Genomic DNA, 23,597 nt, shown 5'->3' with positions numbered 1-23,597 from the left:
ATTGATTGTTTTTACATTGATACATATTCTCCTAGTTTAGTTCACTATTAAGAAGGAATTATGTGTAATTCTCAGAAACAAAGAAACTATCCTAGCAGTTGTTATCATGGATAGCGTCAGCTCTCTATATTTTGTAGGAAGGCATTTTTGAACATTAATTACCTATTTTGGTAATTAACATGAAGGTGAATTACTAATTTTAAAAAATGAAGAACTGGAATGTTATCAATTTTCCCTGAGTGTAATCCTTTTTTTCAAGAAATTATAGAAGAGCTTTTAAAAGTTATTGATATTTAATCAACTGATCGATTGTCCTTTCTTTAAAGGAGATTTTACCCAGAGTACTTAAGTAATTAGATATAAGTTGTGGTACCAGCAACTAAGCTAAGCGGTAATTAAGTGGGAAATGATTTAACATTCCTGCTGGAAAAAGGCAAGACTGCAATACTCAGTTTCACACCTTTGGTTTTTGTTGCCATTCTTTTGTTAGCATTCTCTTGCCATTTTGAATGCTTGAATGCCTGTTTCCTGCCTTGAATACATCAAAAGCAATGCAATCTTGCTGACAGACTATGACAGGGAACTATGGGCATAACATGCAAACAGATTGCAATCACTCTCCAATTTCTCCAATCTATGAGGTGTAGAGAGAGAAAAAAGGCAAGTAATTTCTATGGGCAATCTCTCTTTGCCTTTCCCTCTGCCAGTATAATCACATTGATTTCAATGTGTAGAACAGCAAACGTATTCTCTTGAAATCCCTTCCTCTCCACTCTCTCTGCTCTGCAAAGGGGAAAGGGTCAAGCAAAGGAATCATTGTGTTCAGAAATCACTTGATTGTTTAACTCCTCCCCCTGGCAAATATTTCAAGGGAATCTTTCTCAATCCCGGGCTGCCATTGCAAAGGTATTGCTTTTGATATGTAGCAATCAGCAAACAGCTTATTCTTTTGCTCTCAGTTAACAGTGCCAATTGGGACCATGACATCATGTGAATGTGCCACTTAGCAGTGGCAGTTTCAGTACATCTTGTTGTTGTTGTTAAATGAATCTTACGATGTGAAGTGTGACATCATTCACTTGCCATTTGTAACCTTCTGCTGTCTCCTATATTGAATTTTGTTGTTGGAAGCAAGCATTTAAGGTCACAAATGATGATCACATGACCACAAGATACTGTGATGTTGTAATTGCAAGCCAGTTGCCAAGCGCCCAGAACACAATAAAGTGACCCTGGGGATGCTGCAAAAGCCAGAACTTCAACAACATCACATGTACCACTCATCCAACACATTGAACAAAATTTGAACAGCTGCTGAGTGAGTGATCATTAAGTGAAGACCACCTGCAATTAAATTTTGAGAACATGTGATGAGTCCTCACCATATGTCTACCACTGGCATTTTCCCCCATACCCTCAAAAGCTACACAATGGAGACAGCCAATCACTGAACAGTTATTTTGATTAAACTAATTCCTACCACTGAATCTCACCCTTCTTTCAAAGTGGATTTTCATATTTCAGCTTCTCTTAGTCATTTTGTCTCGGCAGATGAATTATTTTTGAAAAAGTACCTAACATTTTAACTTTCAAGATGTTCCTGAAAGTTAGTGCTTTGCTTAGCAATTTGGCAGGGCCCCATTTTTTATTAATTAAAAAATTCTAAATGAATTCAAGTCATATTAGGCCAAAGATTGGCAGGCACTTTGATAACTAGTGGCTGCCTAGTCCTGGATTAGAAAGTGCACAGTTTTAGGATGATCACGTGAGCAGAAGAAAATGTACAATGAGGAAAACATATTTCCTCACTAATGACATACACGAAATGGTTGATACCTGTGTGTAACGTCTACGGTACCATGCAACACAATTCTGAACATTTTTTTTTAAAAAAGTGGCTCCTGCTCACTCCTAATTGCATTGCAGTATTGGATTTGTATGCAACTTCATACTTCATAAAACTGAGGGTGGGAGATATTGTAGTTATGGTTATTGGAGGTGATGATATGTGAAGAGCCTTGTTCCTACTCTTTCTGTATGGGTTTTCTGCTTATAATTTTTCTGATCTCAAACCAAGGAATGCTTAAGCTACCATTGGCCAACAACATAAGATGCCAGACCTTATCATCAGTGACTAAAGTAATACTTCCTTTATCTTCATTTGCCTAATCTGCTGTAATCTCTGCCTGTTAGTCATGGCCTCCTAAGTGTTATGAGATGCGTTTCAGGCTGAAGATAGTTGATATTTAACAGTGATGTCTTCTATAATTATGAAATTGCACATGGTATCCTTTGCAAACTTCCGAAGCATTATTCTTCGTCTCCTTTCTCCCTCTACAATATATTCTTTAATCCAGAGTTCCACCTTTTGGCTTTGCAGACTGGCATTGGGGGTGGGGGTGGGGGGAGAAGGGATGGTTCCATGTGAGTGGTGAACAAGTGCACATGCGCAGTGCCATTTGCACGAGGAGTGGGTTGCTCAGCCACCATTTGTGCAAATGGAGCGTTCATGCTCCCTACTGCTCTCAGAAGTGGGGATGCATGCACATGTTCCGCCCATTTCACAATCTGGTTCCAAACGGTTCAAGGCCCAGTAGTGAGCCATAGACTGGCAGTTGGGGCCTCTATTTTAACCGTCTTCCCTCAAGAATTAATCCTTTTTTATTTCATTGCTCTCTTTTTATCTACAGTGAAAACCGTCGCCTGCAAGTAAACATCACCAACCCTGTCCAGTGCAGCATGCATGGGCGAAAATGCAGCATCTCAGTGAAAACCAAAATCAACCAATCAGAGCCAAACTTCATCAAGGATCGGACAGGTTTCATCCTCTGGGTACCTGAGAATTAATTTTACTCTGTCACTAAGCATCCTTCCATACATCTACTGATGCCTTCAATCTTAGTGCCTTGAGTCTTATGGAGGAAGGGATATGAAAGTATTGATCTGTGACACCCATCTAGACATTGTTAATGAATTGAAAATTTGAAATGCTTCCTCCATTAAGCCAACTATGATTTTAAATTATTGTATGATCCATTGTGTACCAAAGTGGCTTTTATTAATGAATTCTCCAGATATATAAAATTATTGTAGAGGTAATAGTTGTGACAGAAATGGAAGGAACCAAAAAAAAGTTTATATGAGAATAAACAGAAGGACCCACTTTTCTATAAGAGAGTGATAAGAGGCTCCATCCCTTGAGTTCCTCCCTCCCTCTCTCCATCTCTCTCCATCCCCCCCTCTCCCTCCCCAACTCACTTCATAGGTTGTGGGGAAAATAGGAGAAGAGTTGGGATATATTCACTGCTTTATTTGTAAAAATAATAAAGATGGGATACAAATAAAAAACATAGGTTCCTTGACCCCCTTTTCCCTTCAATATTCAGCTTGGCTCAGATTCTCCTTAATGATTGATTGTAAGATGCTACTCCTATTGCAAGCATTGGAGTCCAAAGCTTGGGCCAATATATAATGTGCTTTCTTTGAGCAGCTGGCATTATTCTGGCCAGCTTAGACTTGTAGTTGCCTTTTGTTGCTTGTATAGCCCTCTGCTGAGGTGTAGCTATAGCCGTGTTAACAGGGCTTCGTTTCTTCTTGTGCCAAAAAAATATATTTTATTTTACATTGATGGAGAGAACTTCCAGCATCTTAAAACAAGAGAGATTGCTATTTTGGACCATTTAAAGATAAATAATTGTAAACCTGACACTGCTGGACAGGTCAGGACTTAAATAAGTATAACTGCACACAGCCTAAGAATAAAGCAGTGATGGTAGAGCTTTATTGCTTCAGTATGCCTGCTTTTGTTTTAACTGTGTGAAGGCAGCACTTACCATTTCTGTGAGCTGGGGCACAAAATGGCAAACAAATGTTGCTTAACTAGCTAGCTAGAAGAAGTCCTGCTTGTTTCTGAGTCATTCTTAAATATGGCTCATTTCCTAAGTAGGATTATCTGCCTCTGCCCAAGATGAGTTGCTCTTCTTTTCAAATTAGCTTTTCAATGAAAAGGATTGCTATCTTTGCCCCTTTCCTTTTCTTTTCCCATTGATTAGTTCAATCTTCTAGTATCTCCAAGTGCTCTTAAAAGGGCTTCTTCAACCAAGTGCCTTCCAGGTAGAGAATCTCATTCTAAACCCTCAGATTCAAGCCAGAAATCATCTGGCTGTAATTTAGGTGAAATGAAATGCAATGCAGATGGAACTTACAAGCAGAATAGAAGGAGTTGCCCTGGAAGATCAATGTAAGTGTAGAAATCTCTTCATGTGTTCTCTTCTTCGTTTCCCCAAATGCCAGCACATCCATGATGAAAAGCAAGTGGTAGAGCCTAATCCTTCATTTCAACTAAAAAGCAAGCTAGCATTTGATCAGTCCAGCTACCTAGACTGAGTATTTACGGTCCTATCTCTATTGCCAATAGAAAAATGGATTGCCTCAGATCCCTGGTGCCTTCAAAAGTTTACTTTCAAAGCAGCCAAATTAGCCTCAGAAATTTTAAAATTAGGACTTTTATTTAATATCCAAAATAGAGGCTGGATTTGAATGATGACCCAATTTATAAAAACTGTATGAAAGATGAAATCTTTCCATACCAAGATATAAATCTATTAAGTTGATTATATGTGTAATGAAGTATTTTGATTTAAATGAATTAACAGTATTTCTGACTTTCTTGATTTGTGTGTATGGTTGTGTGTGAGGCAGATACATTATTCTGTTTGATTTAACAAAGGTAGTTTCTGCTACCAAAACAGGAAGAGGAAATTCTTCCTCCTCACTGTGCTTTGCAGAGCACCCAGTCAGTAGGGGAGTATTGAGAACTGGGCAAGGGGCTCCAGAGAAATGAAATTCTGAGCGTATGAGCTGGTCATATGATACTGGATTCTATCTTATATGTGTATTTCTGGGTTTTATCTATAAATTAACTATTTTTAAATTGTATGCCTGATCTTTTAAGAATGAGGTAATCATGTAATTAATATTTTAAAATAGTTTATACAGAAATGTGGACACAAATCCTATTCATAATTAAGATGTATTTTGTTTACATAATTGAAATAAATGGACTCTCATTCATACCCAACTCCATTTACTTGATTTTGATTCTGCATTTTCTGAAATGTATTTGACTGACACTCTTTTCAGAGAAAAAAGGAAAAGAAAGTAGTATCATAATTTCAACTAATCTATATCATTTTTGCTAACTATGATAATAGACTTCTTCCCTATGGCCTAGTGTATTACATGATCCATTATTTTAAAAAATATAATCTCCTCATTTTATTGATATTTAAATCACGAGATCTCCAGGCAGTTGGTTAAGATAAATATCAATTTTGTGACTTGAGTGTGTATTCTTGTTTAAGGTATAGCATCTAAGAGATCACATCTATGAATCAAAGTAACTGACTCAGTTTTAAGATCACATTGATTGAAACTTGTCATGTGTCAAGGTAAATTCAACTGTTTCCCCAAAGTTATTCCCCATTATTTACCACTGTTTTCATCTTCCCACCACAGGCAGAAGCTTTTAAAAAATTCCTCTGAAAATCATTTGTGTCATGGATGGTCAGTGCATTTTATTTTTAATCAGCACAGTACAAAAATAAATAAAAATAGGGAGGCATTAAGTTACAGGCACACACAGCTCTTTGACAGTCTTGTCATATTTATAAACCTCATACTTAGAAACACACTATAGTACACATACGTACAAAAACCATTTATAAATTAAGTAATAATAAGCAATAATACCAATTTTGGTCAACGAATATCTACAGGAGGGATTGCACACTAAAAAAAATATCCAAAAACTTTAACATACATAGACATATAGAATTTAACAGTTCCTGTTTTCTTTTCTCCCATTTCAAAAATGTTCAAAAAAAATACGTTCAAGTGAAAAAAATGGCACACTATTTTCTTGTGTTTTTTTTTCCTTTGAGAAAAATAGTTTAGAACAGAGCTAAACTTCAAGAACTGTGTACAGTTAATATCAGAAAATATCTAGAAGTCTTGAGATGAAATTGATTGATTTCATTGATTTCAAAAAATGAAAGTATGGATGAAAGCAGTAGATCTGCTTGAAATTTGTGCATGGTGAGTTATTGTGTTTCTATTTTTTTTTCTTTTTACAATCAACTCTTCTAAAGTTTTGCCTGCTGTCAAAAGTCACAATGCTGCTTTTGGCATGCACAGTATTACTGTAAAGCAATAATGGGATGACAGAAAAGGATTAGGTTTTCTTTTTCCTCTCGCCATAAGTATAGATTTTGTTCTAAAATGATTCATTTTATACAGCAGCATATTAAAGTCTCACTCATTGCTCTTCTATATGAAGTACGTCAGTTGACCTTTTTCCCCTACTGTAAAACAGTAAATATATAGGTTCAAGCCAAGATAGTTTTGTACATCAATTATACCACCAAGTCACATTTGCTTTCCATGCAGTGCAATCTAAAGCACACCTACTCAGAAATAAGTCTGATTCCTTGAATGCACCTTATTTCCATGTAAACATGCAAAGGATTGCAGCTTTAAGCTTTCATATCCATATGCATACAACTGTGATTTGCCTTTATTATATAGTCTTTATTAAGAAGGAGAGGAAGGGCAAAAAGATTACTGCCATTTTGAACAACCAGGGGATGTCTTCAAACACATTCCCGAATTTTGTCTGAGCCACTACTATAAAGTATTCCAGAGCTCAGCCATAATGCTGAATGAGAAACTGGGGTCTCCAAGGGAGACTGATATGATGATAGATGCTACCCATTACAGGGAAGCAAATGGTTTGCATGGGAGAAGGAGAGGAGCCCTCCCTTCCTCTTTGATGCTAAGGCTCAGATTTCCTTTACAAACTCAGCAGCAAGCTTAACAGTATCTCACTGCTCAATGGCTCAGATTTTGGCCTAGCTTTTGAGGCGGTGGCAAGACCTGCTGAACAAACCCAGCAGCTGCTTAATCATCACAACATATGCATTTGGTTCCAGTCTACTGCAGCCTCTTAGCTTTGGTCTTTTCAGATTTCACAGCTTTTAATGTTCCTCTGTATTTTTAATAGTGCTTTGCTGTTTTCTAAGTTAATTGCAAGCTACCCTATTTAAAGACACAATATAGTTCTCCCTCTGCTTTTCTGCTGGAATGCCAGCATCCTCAGCAGTAGTATTAGAAGAGCTTTCTAGAATATTTCTAACTTATCCTTTTATCCACAGCCTTCTTTACCCCAGAGTATTATTGCCTTTATACTATTTAACTGTCCAGCTTGTGAGAACTTAAAACAGTGAAGGAGATTACCTCCATTCAAAAAGTTCACATCTTCCACAGAACCCTAGATCTGGACTATTGACATTTAATACATATTATTAGTAACCTAGGGAAATTCAGTCTCCCCACTATCCTTTCTTTTTATATACTTTTGACTATCCCTGAAGATTAGAGTATTTTAACCTTTACATACTATTTAGGAACTAGAAAACTAAACAAAATAAATATCTAAGCATCAAAATTTAACATTAATCAAATATTTTAGATGTTCACTGTGGGGAAAAATATTTAAATTCTTAGATGTTCACATATAATTGTAAGTCTACAAGGTGGAAGAGAATGTCTCCAAACATGGAAACAGATTTGTGACCCTTCTGCAATATAACTCTACAAAATATACAAAATATCTGAATATTTTGTATCTGCTGCAGGTTTAGATTACAACTTATCTTCACTCACAGTCCTCAACACTATAATAGAAGGGAAACCTTTTATTATCATTTAGTGAATTTCCTTAGTCTCCTTATTGTGGCTGTTACTATTTTTCATAAAGTATGAAGAATTTTGGTTGGCTAAATGCATATGAACTGAACTGTTTTGGCTGGGGCTGCAAGGAACCCCTTAAAAGAAAAGCATTTCTACACTGAAATTCAGCACCATTTCCTATGTGTAGTAACATAACCTAGCATTTTTCAATAATTGAATTGGGGAACTTTACTACAGATGCTCAAAAAAACCTCAAGGGACTGAAAGTCAGCCTGTTTGGAACAGCGAAGTTATATTATGCAAACATCAACCCCCCAAAAAAAGAATTAACCATTTTTGACCAGTCAAATATTAACATACATCACTTGCCACAAATCAATGCTAGCTAGTACCTATTGCCTGGGATTATTTTGAAATCTCACCTCCAAAATCATATTGTGGCTTATATCTACCTTAGCAAGAAAAGATTGTCAAGTCTCATCTTCACCTTTTGATACTGATATTTAGAGAAAACCTATGGAGCCTAGATGAAAGGCCCCCAATGAAATGGGTGCAGGTGGCGATATCATACACAAAATGAGGTGTGTCTCTTGTATATTTTCTGACTTTTCCTTACCCACTTCTGTTTCTCAATATAATCACACTGTCGTGGAGTAAGAGTCCCTTTTGCAGGCCCGTACTGAGATGATGTCATCTTGTTGAAACTGGTATACAAAGTAATACTTAAATTACTATTTTTAAAAATCCATTCTTGGATCCCTTTTCTAGAATACCAGGTGCTAGAACATCTACTAGATTTGGTCTTTATCTTCTTAAGAATTGTAAATATGTTCCTCCACTGCCTTCCACTGTGAAGAAGTAAATCCTGCAAGCTAATTCACCCCAATTCGCAAAGTGTTTAGGACAAACAGAAGGTGAAAGGATGCCATGATCCTGTATTGTGGTACTTGCTTCTCCACTCTATTTTGCCCTCTCCTGGTTTACAATCTGGAAAAGAAGCCATATCCATCACATGCAGCAAAACTGAAAACAAAAACAGGCAAACCCATTTCATTTCTTGTCAGTTTTGATTGATAGAAGCCAAGGTAATAATGGTAGAGACCAGCGGTGGGTGGCTGATTTCTTTCAGGCCTGTCCAGTCTCACCTATATGTCCTGGCTTGTATGGAAAAGAAACTTAACATAAAAAACAAGATTAAATGAAAAGGGGAATGATGGGAAATTTTAGCTCACCGATCCAGGCCAATGAGCAGCCTGTTCTTCTCTTCTTGGCTGCTCTCATTCTTCAGGTCAGCAAAGACCTGAGTGAAATAGTGTGGGTCAGCATTGATTTGCAACATTTTGGGACTCATGAGGTTGATGATGGAGAGGCAACGATCCCAAAATGCCTCTTTACAGCTCTCTACCAGAAAGGGTTTGAGAGGGTAGGAGATCTCATTACCCATGTAGGAATAGGAGAGATAGAGGCAGGTAAGTAAGACAGCCTGAAGATCATGGTCCGTGGCTACTTCAGATGAAATGACATCCCGGCAAAGCATGTACAAAAAGACCACATTGGCTGGAGTGATGAAGCCTTGGTCTTGCCAGCCTTGCAGGAGGAGAGATCGGTCCACACTTCTAAGCCACAATACTGGGTCGGTGGGGGAAAGGTGCTTCAGCCTATAGCAGCGTCTACAAAGGAATGCCCCCAAGCATCTTAGCAGCTCACTGGTTGAGGCTTGGACAAGGACCCTTTTGGGGGTGCCAGATGAGTTGCAGCTGGGGTGGGGTGTTTTCTTGACCGAAGAAACGGTGCCCTTGGAGTTGGAAATCTGGTGATTTGGAGCTGTAGGCTGACTGCCCTGGTTCTGGGCAAAGGTGGAGAGATTGGCACATGAGAGAGATTTCTTCAGATTCTCATTGTTGAGGTGTGTAATGTTGTTCTGATAACTGCTGTTGGGCTGCACCTTCTTTGAGTTTTTCTTTTTGGCAGATACGGCTGCGATGCGTTTCCAAGGCAGCACTGAAATGATAGAGTGCCGCTTCAGGCTCTTATCCTTGGCATTTTTACTGTTCTGGACTGCAGTATAACGCCCCACTGTGGTTGAACCATCCTCAGAGAGAGTGGCTTTCCGGTAACTGGGTGAAAGGCTCAAGACAGTGCCCATGGTGTAGAGGCAGTGGGGAGCAGAGCAAGGTGGGCAGAGCTGAGTGCTATCACCACCAGGGCAGAGGGGTCTCTGCTTCAACCCTGCTGGATCTCTTTTCCGTCACAGCCTCAAATAGCTTGGATTCAGAAGTTACCTGCCAAAGGCAAAAACAATTCCAATAAGCCCAGGCTGGGGTTGTTTTCTCCCAGATATACAGCCCCTGCTTTTTAGTAATACTAACCCCATTCAATTACATTCATTACTAAGAGCATTATTATGTTTATTATTACTTTTCTCCATTTCTCCCTTCCAAATTAAACTGTTCTGGGGGAGGGGGGAACAGAATACCTGATTTGGACACGTGCAAAGATTGCTCTGCAAAATGGGACCTTGAATTTCAAGCCCAAAGCCTTGTAGGAATGTATCTCTGATGTTCACACACACACACACGCACACACACCAAAGACTTGCTGGTTTCCTTTTCTATAAATGGCCTACATACTACTACTCCATGAAAGCTGAAGGAAAAAGCTAGGTATCTTAGAGAGGAAGGCTACGGAAATACCCTTGCTCCCATGTTATGCTAGCATAGTGTATAGAATGTGCCAGGGATGCTTTGAAGAAAGGGAGCCATGTTAGTTGGCTGCAGCAAAACAAAGAATCTCCTAGCACCTTGCGGAATAATTGATTTATCATGGAAGATGTCAGATGCTTCTCCATCTCTCTAAAATAAAAGGTCTCTTTCAGTCCATATGCATGTAAAGACAGAGGGAGAGAAAGATCAGTCTTGCATGTTTTTAATTAAACGCCCACCATGCACATCCCCCCCCCACTCCTGCCTGCCTACCAAACAGCTAGAAACAGTAGTACCTTTAAGAGGATAAATATTTCTCTTTCATCAAATCGCCTTTCTTCTCCATCCAAGCTTTGCTTTTTTTCTGGGCGCGCGCGCGCGAGATATCACTGGGCTCCCGCACGTCCTCCCTCCCGCCGCAATGTTGCTGCATTCCCCCCGCCTCCCCCTCCCCAAAGGACGCGATGGCGCCTGTCCTCCTCCTCCTCCTCCTCCGTTCCCCTTCGTGCCGCGGTGTCTCTGGTACCCACCGCACTGCGCGCCCTCCGGGCACCGTGGTTTCTGTCCAGGGTCCTGCAGGACCGGCTCGGCTCCGGGGGCTGCGGGGAGGCGGCAGAGGGGCGGGTGCGCGACCAGCTTCCCCTACCGGGCTCCGCCGAGTCAAACGAGGAAATGCATGCAGACGTTCGTCCGGTGCTGCAGAGGCACACGGAGGACGCCTGCCTGTCTGCCGTCCCGAACGCCGTCTCCAATGCCGCCCCCTGGACTGGCCAGCCGCTCCCACCCGAGAACGGTGCCGCAGCCCCGACCGGCTGGTGAGCAGCCTTCCTCGGCACCGCCTCAGCTGCTTTGCCGGCTGATTCACCGCTCGCCTTAACTCCGACCAGACGGCGCTCGCTAAGCCCGCCTAGCTCCGCCTCCGCCTCTCCGCCTCTCACTCCTCGTCTCACCGTAGCCGCAACGTGCCTGCAAAGCAGGGCGACCCCCGGCGGACACCGACACAGCGCGGCAAAATGGCACCGAGGCTCCCGGATTGCGCTCTCTGGACCCCCGCCTCCCCTCGCCACCGAACACTGTCAGTGCGCGCCTCTGCGCGGATGCAGAGCGAAACGCCGGATTGGTGGCCTAGAGACAGCCGGTTCCTTCTATGGGAGCATTTTTTTTCTCCACTGAAAGGATTCTCTGTAAACTCTAATGCTTCAACCAGCAAACCAAACCAGGGCTCCTTTTGAACACCGCATCGCGTGTCCTTTATCAAGCCAGAATGAATTGAACCCTGGGGCTGTTGTCCTGAATATTGTGCGTCGGCTAAATCGTGGTATTTTCTTCTGCTCATAATTTCTAAACAATAATTCTACTTCAATCTTTGCAGACAAATTACACTGATATACCAGAACCTATGCAAAGAATAAATAACTGACACCTGAGCAAATATTTTCAAGAGCAGAATTCTCAAATTCATAACAAAATAGGGTGCCTTGACAAGCTCTAAAAAGCCCCCTAGTTCTTCCTTGGAGGTTTAACCCTCAGAGAACTATTGCCATTATACCCTTCCATGATAAAGCTTTGGGGAAGATCCCCAGAGTTAAATAATTCATTTTAATTAAAATCAACAATGGAATGTTTAATACCAAATAATTATCCCAGGTAGAAACATATGTTCAAGATTTTTATGCTTTTTTTTTTAATGGCAACCACTGTGGTGCCATAATGAAAGCATGGGGGCCAGCATGGGAGAGTCTCGGGCCTCTAGCTCACTCACCCACAGGCCACAGAAGCCCCCTGAATGGCTTTGGCCCTGTCTCTTTCCCTCAGCCCAAACCTGCTTCACAAAGTTGTTGTGGAGAAAAATGGTTTAAGGGATAGAAGGATGCCCAGGTTTGTTTGTTTGTTGCGCTCCTCTAAGAATGAGAAGTATCTATTAATTGTAGGAAGTTAGCACCCAGCCCTCTTCTAGAAAAATGAAATATCCTGGGAAATAGGATATTGATTGAATAAGAGAATATTATATTTCCCTGGATCCGAAATGGAGAAACATGTTTTTTTAAGCAGGAAACAGACTCACTCTTAATAGCCCCCTACCTTTGTCGATGGGCCATTAGGGGCCTTGCGCTAGTCTACTCTACATAATAAAAATAGGATTAGCCTTCTACAGAAACTCACCACAGGACACCTGGGAAAAAGCAATGCTCAACCAAACTCAGACTCAAAGCACAACCTAAAGAGTTGCCCCTGCATGGCCTCATGGGAGTCTGACAACCAATCAGAATACAAGATCAAGATCAAAGGCCAGAGAGGGCATAAAGCCAGGAACTTTCAGCATCTCTTTTTTTCTTCTTCACCCAACATCTGAAAGCATGTGATCCCCCCTTTCTGTTCAGGAGCTCAAGCCATGTGATCCTGTCCACCATTAAACCGTCTTTCCAAGCAGCCTCCATGTTTCCAGTGTCTTTTTCCCCACTTGGAGCTGAACCCAGAAGGACATTTCTTCCAACACAATCAAAAAAACAACGTTAATAAAATTGGACTGTAGCAGCATTCCAAAGAGTATATCTAGAGTATATCTCACCTCAATCTCACAAAGACAGAGGATGTAATTGCTGTCAAACCAGTCAGTCCTCAGCTAACTAGCCTGGGCTCAACCCTGGACCAACTGCCAAGAGCTGCTCAGAATGCTGGATTTCTTCAACATCATTCCAAAACTTTAGTTCAAAAACAGCTGATGTCACAAAGAAAAAAAATCTTCAAAGCGAGGAGGCTATGGTCCCTGGGACAAAGACCCCTGTCTCTGGGCCACTTCTTCCTCTTCTAAGCATCCAACCTTGGGTGCCCACTTTTAAGCCTTGTACCATGTACTGATTTAAAAGGTGGGGGTGGGGGGATAAGCAAAAACCTTGCCAAGAAAACTGGGGCTATTGTTGCCTTTGAGTTAGTGTTGACACCAGCAACTGTTTGGATTAGCCCCTGAAGTTTTCTTAACTAAGTTTCAGGTAAGTGCTAAGTGACCTGCCCAAGCTCTATGTCCAAGAAAGGATTAGAACTCAGAGTCTCCCTGTTCTATGCTGATGCCTTAACACTACACCAAACTCATTCATTTGCTTATAAAATGGCAAGAATGATTAACCTTGCAGATCATGTTAAACAATAGCTAGCATTAAACCTTTCATTAAATATAACATGATTGGCTGTGTGTGTACAGCATGTTAATCTATAAACCATGGTTTATTATCACAATGTTTAGAAATACACAGGATATGCTTTACTCTACACAACATACTAAGCCACGAAGAGACCAGGGCTGTAGCATAATTTGTGAAGGTTAACACAATTACCACATACAGTAACTCATGCACTTGCAGTTCGGTGTACTTGATCATCAAATATTACTATTTTTAAATACTGTAATCACAGTAAAAGGATGCTGCAGCCATTGCCTCAGTCATTTCACGAATGAACACAGGTCTGTTAGTTGTTTTCTTGCTCAAAACCGAAGGGACCTGTCCTTATAGAAATGTTTCAGTAGTCTCAAAAATTTTTAGTGGTCTCAAAAATCTTAACAAGATTCCAACAATATTAAAGGTGCAGGGGGGGGCACTTCTTTGAGATTTGTGGCACTGGTCAGTTCTAAACAAAAATAAATAAATATTTTCCAGTCAAGAAGATACACTGTAAAATGAAGATCACAATATAGTGTAGAGCACATGATGAAAATGTGGGAAAGATATATTTTTTTCTTGAACAAAACTGAACAGTGTGCATTATAGCTGATTCTTGCTTTTGAAACATTAAATGTTCCTAAATAGTCAGGTTTACACTGAATATTAATTTCAGCCACAATAATGATTGAGGCTTCAGGTCTAAAGTTGGCAATTTTAGCATTTCTTCCATTTTTTCCTCTGCCTTCTTCAACTCCATCCCAGCTCTGGCTACATAATCCAGAGCTGGTTCTCTAAAACATTTTGGCCAGTGGACACATCTGGAATATTAAAAACATCCTTGTAAGATGGTTGCCATGGCAGGGGGAGTGTGGCCAACACAAAATCTCAGTTATACCATAGATCAAATACAGCTCTAGGCTGCAGCCACCCACTATTTTTCTTTTATAAAAATGCCTTTGAAATCTATATTCCCAGTGACATATTTGAAAGTATGATTTATGCTTGAATATGTTTTATAGCATACTGACTTCCTATTTAATCAAAATAACCCAGGAAAACAACTAGGTAGGGTAAAGATCTTGATGTGCCAAGGACCAAAAACTTGTCAGCAGGTAATTTATTTATTTATTTATTTTATTAAACTTATTAGTCGCCCCCCTCTCCCCACAGGGACTCGGGGCGACGTACACAAGCAACAGTCAGCACAGTGTCATACAGAGGAGGTGAAAAATAAATAAATAATTACAATACTGAAAAAGGTTAAAACCCCAATAACATTAATAGTTTAAAAACTAAAATTGACAATTAAAAATGACCTAGGGGTGGAAAAGTTGTCGAATTATGCCAGGCCGGCTAGCCGAAACAGGTGATACCTGGACTCCATATCAGGATCCTTGTGTCCAATAGGACTAAAGAGAAATACCTTACAGCTACTTGCCCCTTCTTTCAAATGATATGCTAGATCTTTGTCTTGTATCTCATTTAATTTTGGAACTCTCCCTCCCCCGCTGAAACCTATTTTTGTACACAAAAATGAGAAGTTAACTAGTGAGAAGTTGCGAGGCTGAATAGTGAGATATTTAAACTCTAAAGAAAGCTATACTAAGGCATGGTTATTTAAATCATTATTTGTTGACAAAGACACAATTGGTTGCATGTGTTAATGTTTATGAATATGCAAACAAGTGGGGCCTGCAACCCTATTTAGCCATGCTTTTAATAAAGGCATTGAAATTACCAGGGTTTACATTAATAGTAATTTAACCTTTTGATTTTAATAAATCTACTGTATGCATAGTTATGTTAAAACATAGCACTGTTTGTGCCTGTCAAGTTATATATGCAATGCATGAATAATATCTAGCTTTTTCAGGTTTCTAGTCAAAGAAGGAAATTGTTCTTCCTCTCTAGTTTGACAGGAAATGTTAGCTATCTGAGTGCTAACTGATCATGTTGTTAACCTTTATGAGTAAAATAGCAACAACACATAAGAAAACAGCTTATGCCATGGTAAATCTGTTTAGTTTTAGAAATGTCAAAGAATACTATGTTGTTTAGTCTGCAAATAGTGCCACTGCGTGACCAAAAATTGTATTACACCTCTTGTGACTACCAAGTAAAAAGGAATTGTTCAAATATTGCTAGTTGCAAAGCATTTGGCAGGACAAGCTTTCCCCTTACATAATAGAAAACACCATACAGGCTGTATTCACAAAAAGCTAAGTCCTAGAACTGCATTAGCAAAATATTTGTTTAACTAACATTCATGCTAGCAGATCTGGGTTGGAATACCACGAAAAACACAAGTTGACAGCAAAAATTAGCTTCATTAATTGCTTTGCTGCCATCCAATTCTGTAGAACAGTTTAGCATACCATGCTATGCCCAAACATAAACCATTTCTTAACATGAAGACCAATTCCATACAACATGCTAAAATAATAGATAAGTTCCCTTTATTTGCCCACCAACAAAATAAAATTCATTTTAAAGCGAATAAAGTTCATTCAGCCTAAAGTAGGGCGGTGTTTAGCAATTTAGACAAGGAGTGCCATTTTTCTTTTGTAAAAACACAGCCTTAAAACATGGCTTTGTGGCCTTGCTTGGGACCCAGAGAAGAGCATGAAGCCATGAGGTTGAGTAGCACCCTAAAAGCACTCCCGTCTTTTAATTAATATACAACATTCTTTGCCTCTTTTAAATTTTATATGCTATTTCTATGCTTTTTTATATTTGATTGTCCATCATAGAGTACCTCTGTGAAAGAGGTGGGCAGTTCTTAAACACGATAAATAAAATAGATGCAAAATAAAATAACTTAGTATAAATAGCATACTCCCCCATTTTTTTTGTGTTCTTATCAATATTTTCAAAATTAATCAAATATGCTATTTGCTGATGTAGGAAGTTATCACCTAGCCCTCTCCCAGAAAAATGAAATATCCTAGGAAATATTGAAAAGGCAGAATATTATATTTTCCTGGATGTGAAAAAAGGGAGAAACACATTTTAAACACAAAGTAAATTTCTACAGCTTCCAGCCCATCCCCACTTTGTCAATGGGCCATTAAGAAGGCCAAGCTAGTCCACTTTACATAATAAAGAGTTCAGCTCCAGGGGGATGGGTGTAGAGTTCTGGCAGTGACAATGAAGGCATGATAATATAAGCCTTTACTCAACTGACCACATGGCATCTGAACTCAATCAAACCTGGATTCAAAACAGCCTAGAGGGTTGCCCCTGCATGGGCCCATGTGAGTCTGACAACCAATCAGAATACATTTCTTACACAGGAACAGGAAACAGATAGGTGGGGCCGAACAGATTATAAAAACCCTAGCAAGCCCCTCCATCTTCCCTTCTCTTCCCTTCTCTTCTTCTCCACCAACATTGAAGCATGTGATCACCTTTTCTGTTCAGGGCTCAAGCCATGTGGTCCTGTCCACCATTAAACCATCTTTCCAAGCAGCCTCCATGTCTCCAGTGTCTTTTTCCCCACTTGGAGCCGAACCCAGAAGGACATTTCTCCCAACACTGAATTTTGCTGTCATTTATTCACTTTTCAGGTGGCTTCCAAGGATTTAATGAGAAATCATTGAGCATTTCCAAACCAGAAACATTTTACTACAGCCCTTCCCAAAATGGCACCCTTCAAATGTTACACTAATAGATAATATTAGTTATTTGGGGTGCCCACAGGGAGGGGTCAGAACAGGTGATATGGTAGCTATATCTACATAATGTAGGCCTGTTCTTACATTGCTTGTAATAAATGGGCAAGACTTTGAACTCATGGTCACATACGCTACTCTGATCTTTTCTTAATATACCTGTGAACATCTCTCCCTGTGAGGAACAAAAATAGCTATGGATTGAGGCCAATCCCCAAAACAAACACACTGAAGCAGGGACATGCACGGACATCAAAGTACCTCCAAATACCTTCTCAGGATGTAGAGAAGTTTGGGCATTCAGCAGATAAATTGTGTTTGCATCCAAGAACTGCAGAGGGACAAGAATTTCTTAATCTTCATGTAGAGGCTGGCTGAATGGAGTAGAATTACTCCTAGATCCAAACTCTCATGCATATATATATATACACACACATACATGCATAATAGTTTAGAAATCTGTATTTGATGTTTTCTTGTCTCCACCCACCAATTAGAACATTTAACCTAGAGAAAAATGTTGAACATTTTTTGGCTGCTAGATGTTGCTGATAATCTCCCCTTGTTAGTACTTCAGCCTACAAGAAAATATCACGTCTGGAAGCTAAACAAGGGAATCAAAAAATATTCCAGAACAACTAAAGCATTCCTATAACTCCGCCAAGAAAACAGTATGGATGACATCACCAGGAGCCTAGTTTGTCTCAACAAGCTTCCTTCCCTTCCATTTTCCTTTCCCTAGATCTTTTTACTTAATTTTCCTCTGTAGTCTCTGTTGCCATCCAGTGGTAAGAATTATGAATAGCAGGGCAGCCATTCCCCTCCTATTGTTTTACAAATGTATTACAGTGTACTATAGATCTCACCTCCTCACAAGCACATATATCAATAATTTTCCCTTCCTTTTATAAATGTGTGTAGCAATTGCTCTTCCTTATTCCTTCAGTGTCTTTTCAAGATTAACACTCATTCCTTTATTTCTACTGGTGTTGCTTTCTTTCACAGAACTTTAAAGGGAATATGGTAGCATCTTTTCTAGCTAACAACTTTTATTAAAAGACCTGTTTGCATAGATACATTTCACTTATACACATATACATACACATACACACACACACACACACACACACACACACACACACACAGTAGCATTCCAAATGAGATGGTGGGCAGTGATAGGAAGGAGTAGATAGATTGGCTATACAGATGTTATACGCCATGGGTCACATAAGTTATATGTGAGATAGATGGCAAGTACTTTGTCAATTAGGAATTTTGATGTATTAAAACCCCATTGTGTTTGCTGAGACCTTCTGTAATTGCATGTATACGTTCAGCAACTTTGCCCTCAATGATACAGGTAGTCCTCAATTTACAATCATTCATTTAGTGACTACAAAATTACAAGTGTTGAAAAAAGTGACTTATGAGTCCATGCAATTATGACCACCACAGCATCGCCATGGTCATGTGATCAAAATTTTGGCACTTGGGATACTTGCAGTATCCCAGGGTCATGTGATCAGAGTGGCTACCTTAATAGTTTATTAATAAAGCAGACTTCAAAATGACTTTTATTAAGCACCACAGAATGAAAAGTTGCAGAACTGGCATCAGAAAGTCTCAGCCGTGGCTTCAACAAATACAATGACCCATGGAAACTATGTTAACATGTCTCACATGTAACCTGCAGCTACATAAACTTACACGGTCTATGTTTCCTCCCAGTTTACTCCAGTTTAAATCTTCAATTTAGCCCAGCATTTTGCAAACTTAGCAACTTTAAGATGGCAACATTGGTAACTTTAACATCTTAAAAGTTGCTCAGTTTGAAAAATGCTGGTTTAATCCACTCTAGGCAGCTGATTAAATGAACTGTAGATTATGAGAGTTTAGGCCTTTTAATAAAGTTTGTGAGTTGGAAAAAGTTTTCCTCAATTTTTTTGACATTACAGACCATCATGGTTTTCCTCCCACAATTTCCTTAGCAAGGTACCTTCCTAAGTGGCTGTTTTATCCAAGGAGAAAAAGCATTACATGAAGCCATTGTGTAGAATTTGGATGAATTTGTCCTTAAAATGGTTCAAATAAGAAGCTGATTCCCTTTTTAAGCAAGCAGTGCTATTTCCAGGCTTGTTAGAACATGCATTTTTCTGGGCTTAATAGCAGCCAGTACAGCCCAGGATAAGAATCCCCAAAACAGTATTATCTAGAAAGTGCCAAATTCTCTATTCTATCGGATTATGTGAGATTAAAGGACATAACAAGGCAATACACCAGCACTTAGTTTCCTACTGCAATATGTTGAAGCTTGTGTGTAAGGAAGTTTTTTTAAAAAGAAATGTAATAAAGTATGAAATTTCACCCTTGAGTTGAAAAATCATTATTAGTACTTAATGTAGCAAAATTTAAAAATATTGGAATTCAAGTTATTTAGAAATAGTCAACATTGAAAAGGATCATGACACTCACTCAAGGACACTTTGTTCTGATTTCATCTAGTCTGTTTTACCCTAGCTTTAATACCAATACCAGATGAAGCCTTATGTGGTCTCATTCAAGCTAAAGCTACTCCAAAACCTCTGGAGGAGAAAAGAGAGGCATATAGTGATTTAAAGAGAAGAATTAATCCATTCATTCCAGCAGTGTAGTAACTCACCTCCAGGAATTGCTTGGGTATTGTAAGATTCCTAATGATCTGCTGAAGGATTAAGGGTTCTCCTTTCACTTTATCTTCTTTCTCCCCAGGTGTTTAGAGAAATGAAAAACCAGAAACTGCTGTTGGTTAAGATCACAGGTTTTCTTGCTTAGATGTTATGAGCCCCAGATATTTAAAAATTTAAGTGGGAGTGGTCAATCAAATTTGGGACTCCTTTGGCTCTTGTGAAGCAAGTGTTGCTTTTTTCAACAAACAAGCTGTAAAACTATATGATTTGATTAATATAATATTCCAGCAGTTTTACTTTAAGCTGCCCAAAAGATACCTATGGTACTCTTAAATTACAGTAGCCGTACTCTTCTCCTTTGCTGTTCTGTGATTGTCACCCAAAACACCAGTATGGAACTGTGATTTTTTTTTCTTTCTAGTTTCTTTGCAGCATTCCCTTTCTAAATCCCTCTCTCCATCTGGTTTCCCCCACAGTCAATGAACTGCAGCTGTCTTGCGTGCAATCCTTCCATATTACCTTAGCTTCTTCCTGTCCTCCATTTCAAGGGGAGGGAGTATAGCACAGTGGAGTAATTATGATGAACTGGGGATGCCGCTGCTACTGGGAATAAAGTATCAGATAGTGAGCCAAATCACTTAGTCTGCAGAATCCAATACTCACTCTTGCTAATATTTTAAGAGTTGTCTTTTATTTTACATATACTTAATTTCTTAAATTACAAATTGTTATTAAAATATCCACGGTCAAAAGGTCTGTGTTAGATCGGGTAATGGAAAGGCACACAAGACTAAAGGCAACAACAGCTCTTTATTAAAGTACACAAGTAAGAACAATCCAGCGAAGGTTGAGTCTAACAGCAGCCCTTTTTTAGGGAGCTGTCAGACCCTTCGAACAATGAGATTAAACCTCTGCTGGAACAGAAGACCTTGGTGGAAACCACTATAGTTGAAGCAAGTATCTAACACCCCTCCCCTCTTAGATGGAATCATCCTACTTGTTATGTAGTCACGCAGGTAGGAGGGCTTTTGGGTAGCTCTGCCAGACCTGCGCAGTTCAGTCAGAGGGTGTTCTTTGGACAGGTTGGACGGACCTGTTTTCTCCGAGCTCTGCTTGGTGGAAGCTCCTGGAACCTTTCACAGGCCGCAGCTGGAGCTTCTAGAGCCGGTTCGCTCGGAGCTCGCTGCAGACCTGCAACATAACGAGATAATTTCCCGGGACCCTTGGGCTTGAGCTGCCTGTGGAAGGAGTGAGTGTTTGCTCTGTTTGGATAGGGCTTTGGCTAACTCGTGCAGAAGTTACCTCTGGTTGTCTAAGAATGGAGTTGGAGAGGCGGCCACGGAATTGGTCAATGTGCCTTCTCCAATTCCGACCGTCCTTGAGCTCTACAAGATAAGAGCGAGGCCCGGTGATGCCTATCACTGTGGCAGGAATCCATAGAGTTCTCCCGGCATAGTTGTAGGCATATACCAAGTCCTCTTGCTAAAATTCCGAATCTTGTTTGTGGAGTCAGGGGGCAATGTGGCAGAATAGTTTGGGTGTAGCCGATCTAAGTGGGACCTTAGCCGGCGACCCATGAGAAGCTCGGAGGGGCTTCTCCCTGTAGTGGCACTGGGTATGATGTGCTGAATTAGCAAATAGTGGTCAACCCATGTTTGCCAATCTCCCGGGCCCATCCTGGATAGGGCCTCTTTTGCAGATCTCACCATTCTCCCCGCCTGACCATTGGAGGCCGGATGGAATGGCGCAACTAGGGCATGTCTGATTCCCTGAGCTGCTAGGAAGGTCTCGAATTGCATGGCCATGAATTGGGGCCCATTGTCAGAGATCAAGACATCGGGCAAGCTGTGCGTGGAGAAAAGTCTCCGTAGTACCTTAATGACTGCTTCTGCCGTAGTGGAGGTCATCAGGACTACTTCTAGCCATTTCGAGTAGGCGTCCACAACTACGAGGACTGTCTGGCCATGAACTGGGCCAGCAAAATCAATGTGCACCCTAGACCATGGTGCTTGAGGTCGCTCGTACTCTTTAATGGGTGCTTCTGGAGGAGCTGGTCTGGACTCCTGGCACAGTGTGCAGGTAGCCACCCATTCTTCGATCTCCATGTCCATGTTAGGCCACCACATGTAACTCCTAGCCAAAGACATCATCCAGGATGCTCTATGTGTAAAGCCTCTAATACTGCAATGTGCAGTTTGGGTGGAACAACGAACCGATCCCCCCACAGTAAACAGCCATTTACAACAGATAACTCATCACGTTTACAATGGTACATTTTGAATTCAGACTCAACAGGCCCCTTGGGCCACCCCCTCCACACCCAGTTCAAAATTTGTTTGATGGTGGAGTCCTTTGCAGAGTGATGGGCAACATCACTGGACGAGACAGGACCAGTCTCTAGGCAGTCAATGAGAAGGACTGGCGTCTTGGGGGTAGGCAAGAAGTTCTGGCAGCGGGCAGCAGGCAGTGGCTCAAGGCGTCAGTGTGCCCCAAAGTGGAGCCTGATCGATGGATAAGACGGTAGGAGTAGACAGCAAGGAAGATGGTCCATCTGGTCATCCGGGGTGATAATGACACAAGAGTAGGTCGTCCCCAGCCAGTAAGCCCTGTAGCGGTTTGTGATCTGTAATGAGTTCGAAATCACAGCCATATAAGTACTCATGGAACCTTTTTACTCCAGCCACTGCAGCCAAAGCCTCACGGTCCAGCTGGCTGTAGTTCCACTCGGCAGCTGACAAGGTCCTAGAGTAAAAGGCAATTGGAGCCTCGGTTTTGTTGGGCATGTGGTGGCTGAGGACGGCTCCGACACCGAACGGTGTAGCGTCAAAGGTCAACACCAGTGGCAGGGTCTGTCTATACTGCATCAGGAAAGTGTCCGCCAAGAAAAGTCTTTTTACTGCAGCAAATGCGGTGACTTCGGCTCTGCCCCAGGACCACTTAGGGTTCTTAGCCAGGAGACAGTGTAAGAGCTCAGCAATGGTGGCTTTCTGTTTAAGAAAGACCCTGTAGAAATTAAGGAGCCCGAGGAAAGCCTGTAGCTTGGTTTGATTGCGAGGTGTGAGGGCATCCTGAATTGCTTTAATTTTTTTCAAGGTCAGATGAATTCCAGAGCCATCGATTAGGTACCCTAGGTACCATAGGAATTCAACCCTTGGCATGTTAATTTGGCATTTTTCTTTCTTGAGACGGAGGCCTTAGTCTCTAATTCGAGCCAAAACAGTTTGTACATGTTTGAAAAGTTGTGCCTCATTTGCAGATGATACCAAGATGTCGTCGAAATAGGGGACGACTCCTGAACTCCCCTGCAAAAGCCGTTCCATGACACTTTGGAACAGTCCAGGGGTGATACTAACACCAAATTGCAGGCGGTGACATTTGAATGCACCCCTGTTCATCACAGTGGTTTGGGCCTTCACCGTAGCACCATCTACAAGCAATTGTTGGTATGCCTGTGCCATGTCTAATTTAGCAAATACTTTGCCGGGGCCTAATAAATGTAATAGGTGCTATACAATTGGTACAGGGTAAGCACTTGGTTATAACGCTTTATTGATTGTGCATTTGTAGTCCATGCAGATGCAGACAGAAACGTCAAATTTGACAGGTGTCACTATAGGGGTCTCCCAGCATGCATGATCAACCGGCTCTAGG

General features: G+C 40.7%; 3 protein-coding genes across 8 annotated transcripts in view; 2 read left to right on the top strand and 1 right to left on the bottom strand.

Moving 5' to 3' along the window:
• Positions 1-5,080, top strand: part of LOC309401879 (unconventional myosin-Id) — a 133,327-nt gene extending 128,247 nt beyond the window's left edge. Inside the window, exon 22 of the mRNA XM_081971190.1 lies at positions 2,691-5,080. Within this exon, the coding sequence (XP_081827316.1) occupies positions 2,691-2,847 (157 nt within the window). The 3' untranslated portion in view covers positions 2,848-5,080. The remainder of the gene's footprint in view (positions 1-2,690) is intronic.
• Positions 5,081-5,559: 479 nt separating this feature from the next.
• On the bottom strand, positions 5,560-20,485 carry CDK5R1 (cyclin dependent kinase 5 regulatory subunit 1). 6 transcript variants are annotated; one of them, XM_081971224.1, is made up of 2 exons: positions 20,466-20,485; positions 5,560-10,031 (listed from the first exon to the last, which is right to left on the bottom strand). In XM_081971224.1, the coding sequence occupies exon 2, from the start codon at positions 9,893-9,895 to the stop codon at positions 8,978-8,980; it is 918 nt and encodes a 305-aa protein (XP_081827350.1). In that variant the 5' UTR covers positions 9,896-10,031; positions 20,466-20,485; the 3' UTR covers positions 5,560-8,977. The 6 variants fall into 6 exon arrangements, with proteins under 6 accessions (XP_081827350.1, XP_081827345.1, XP_081827346.1 ...); XM_081971219.1 differs by lacking the exon at positions 20,466-20,485 and adding an exon at positions 19,940-20,391; XM_081971220.1 differs by lacking the exon at positions 20,466-20,485 and adding an exon at positions 17,542-17,700.
• Positions 14,779-23,597, top strand: part of LOC309401894 (uncharacterized protein) — a 395,822-nt gene continuing 387,003 nt past the window's right edge. The window contains exon 1 of the mRNA XM_081971231.1: positions 14,779-14,832. The gene's annotated coding sequence lies outside the window, so the exon portion shown is untranslated. The remainder of the gene's footprint in view (positions 14,833-23,597) is intronic.

The sequence above is a fragment of the Natrix helvetica genome, assembly GCF_964273705.1.
Source record: "Natrix helvetica genome assembly, chromosome: Z".
NCBI lineage: Eukaryota > Metazoa > Chordata > Lepidosauria > Squamata > Natricidae > Natrix > Natrix helvetica.
The sequence above is the reverse complement of the archived record's forward strand: the minus strand, read 5'-3'. Positions and strand labels throughout refer to the sequence as shown.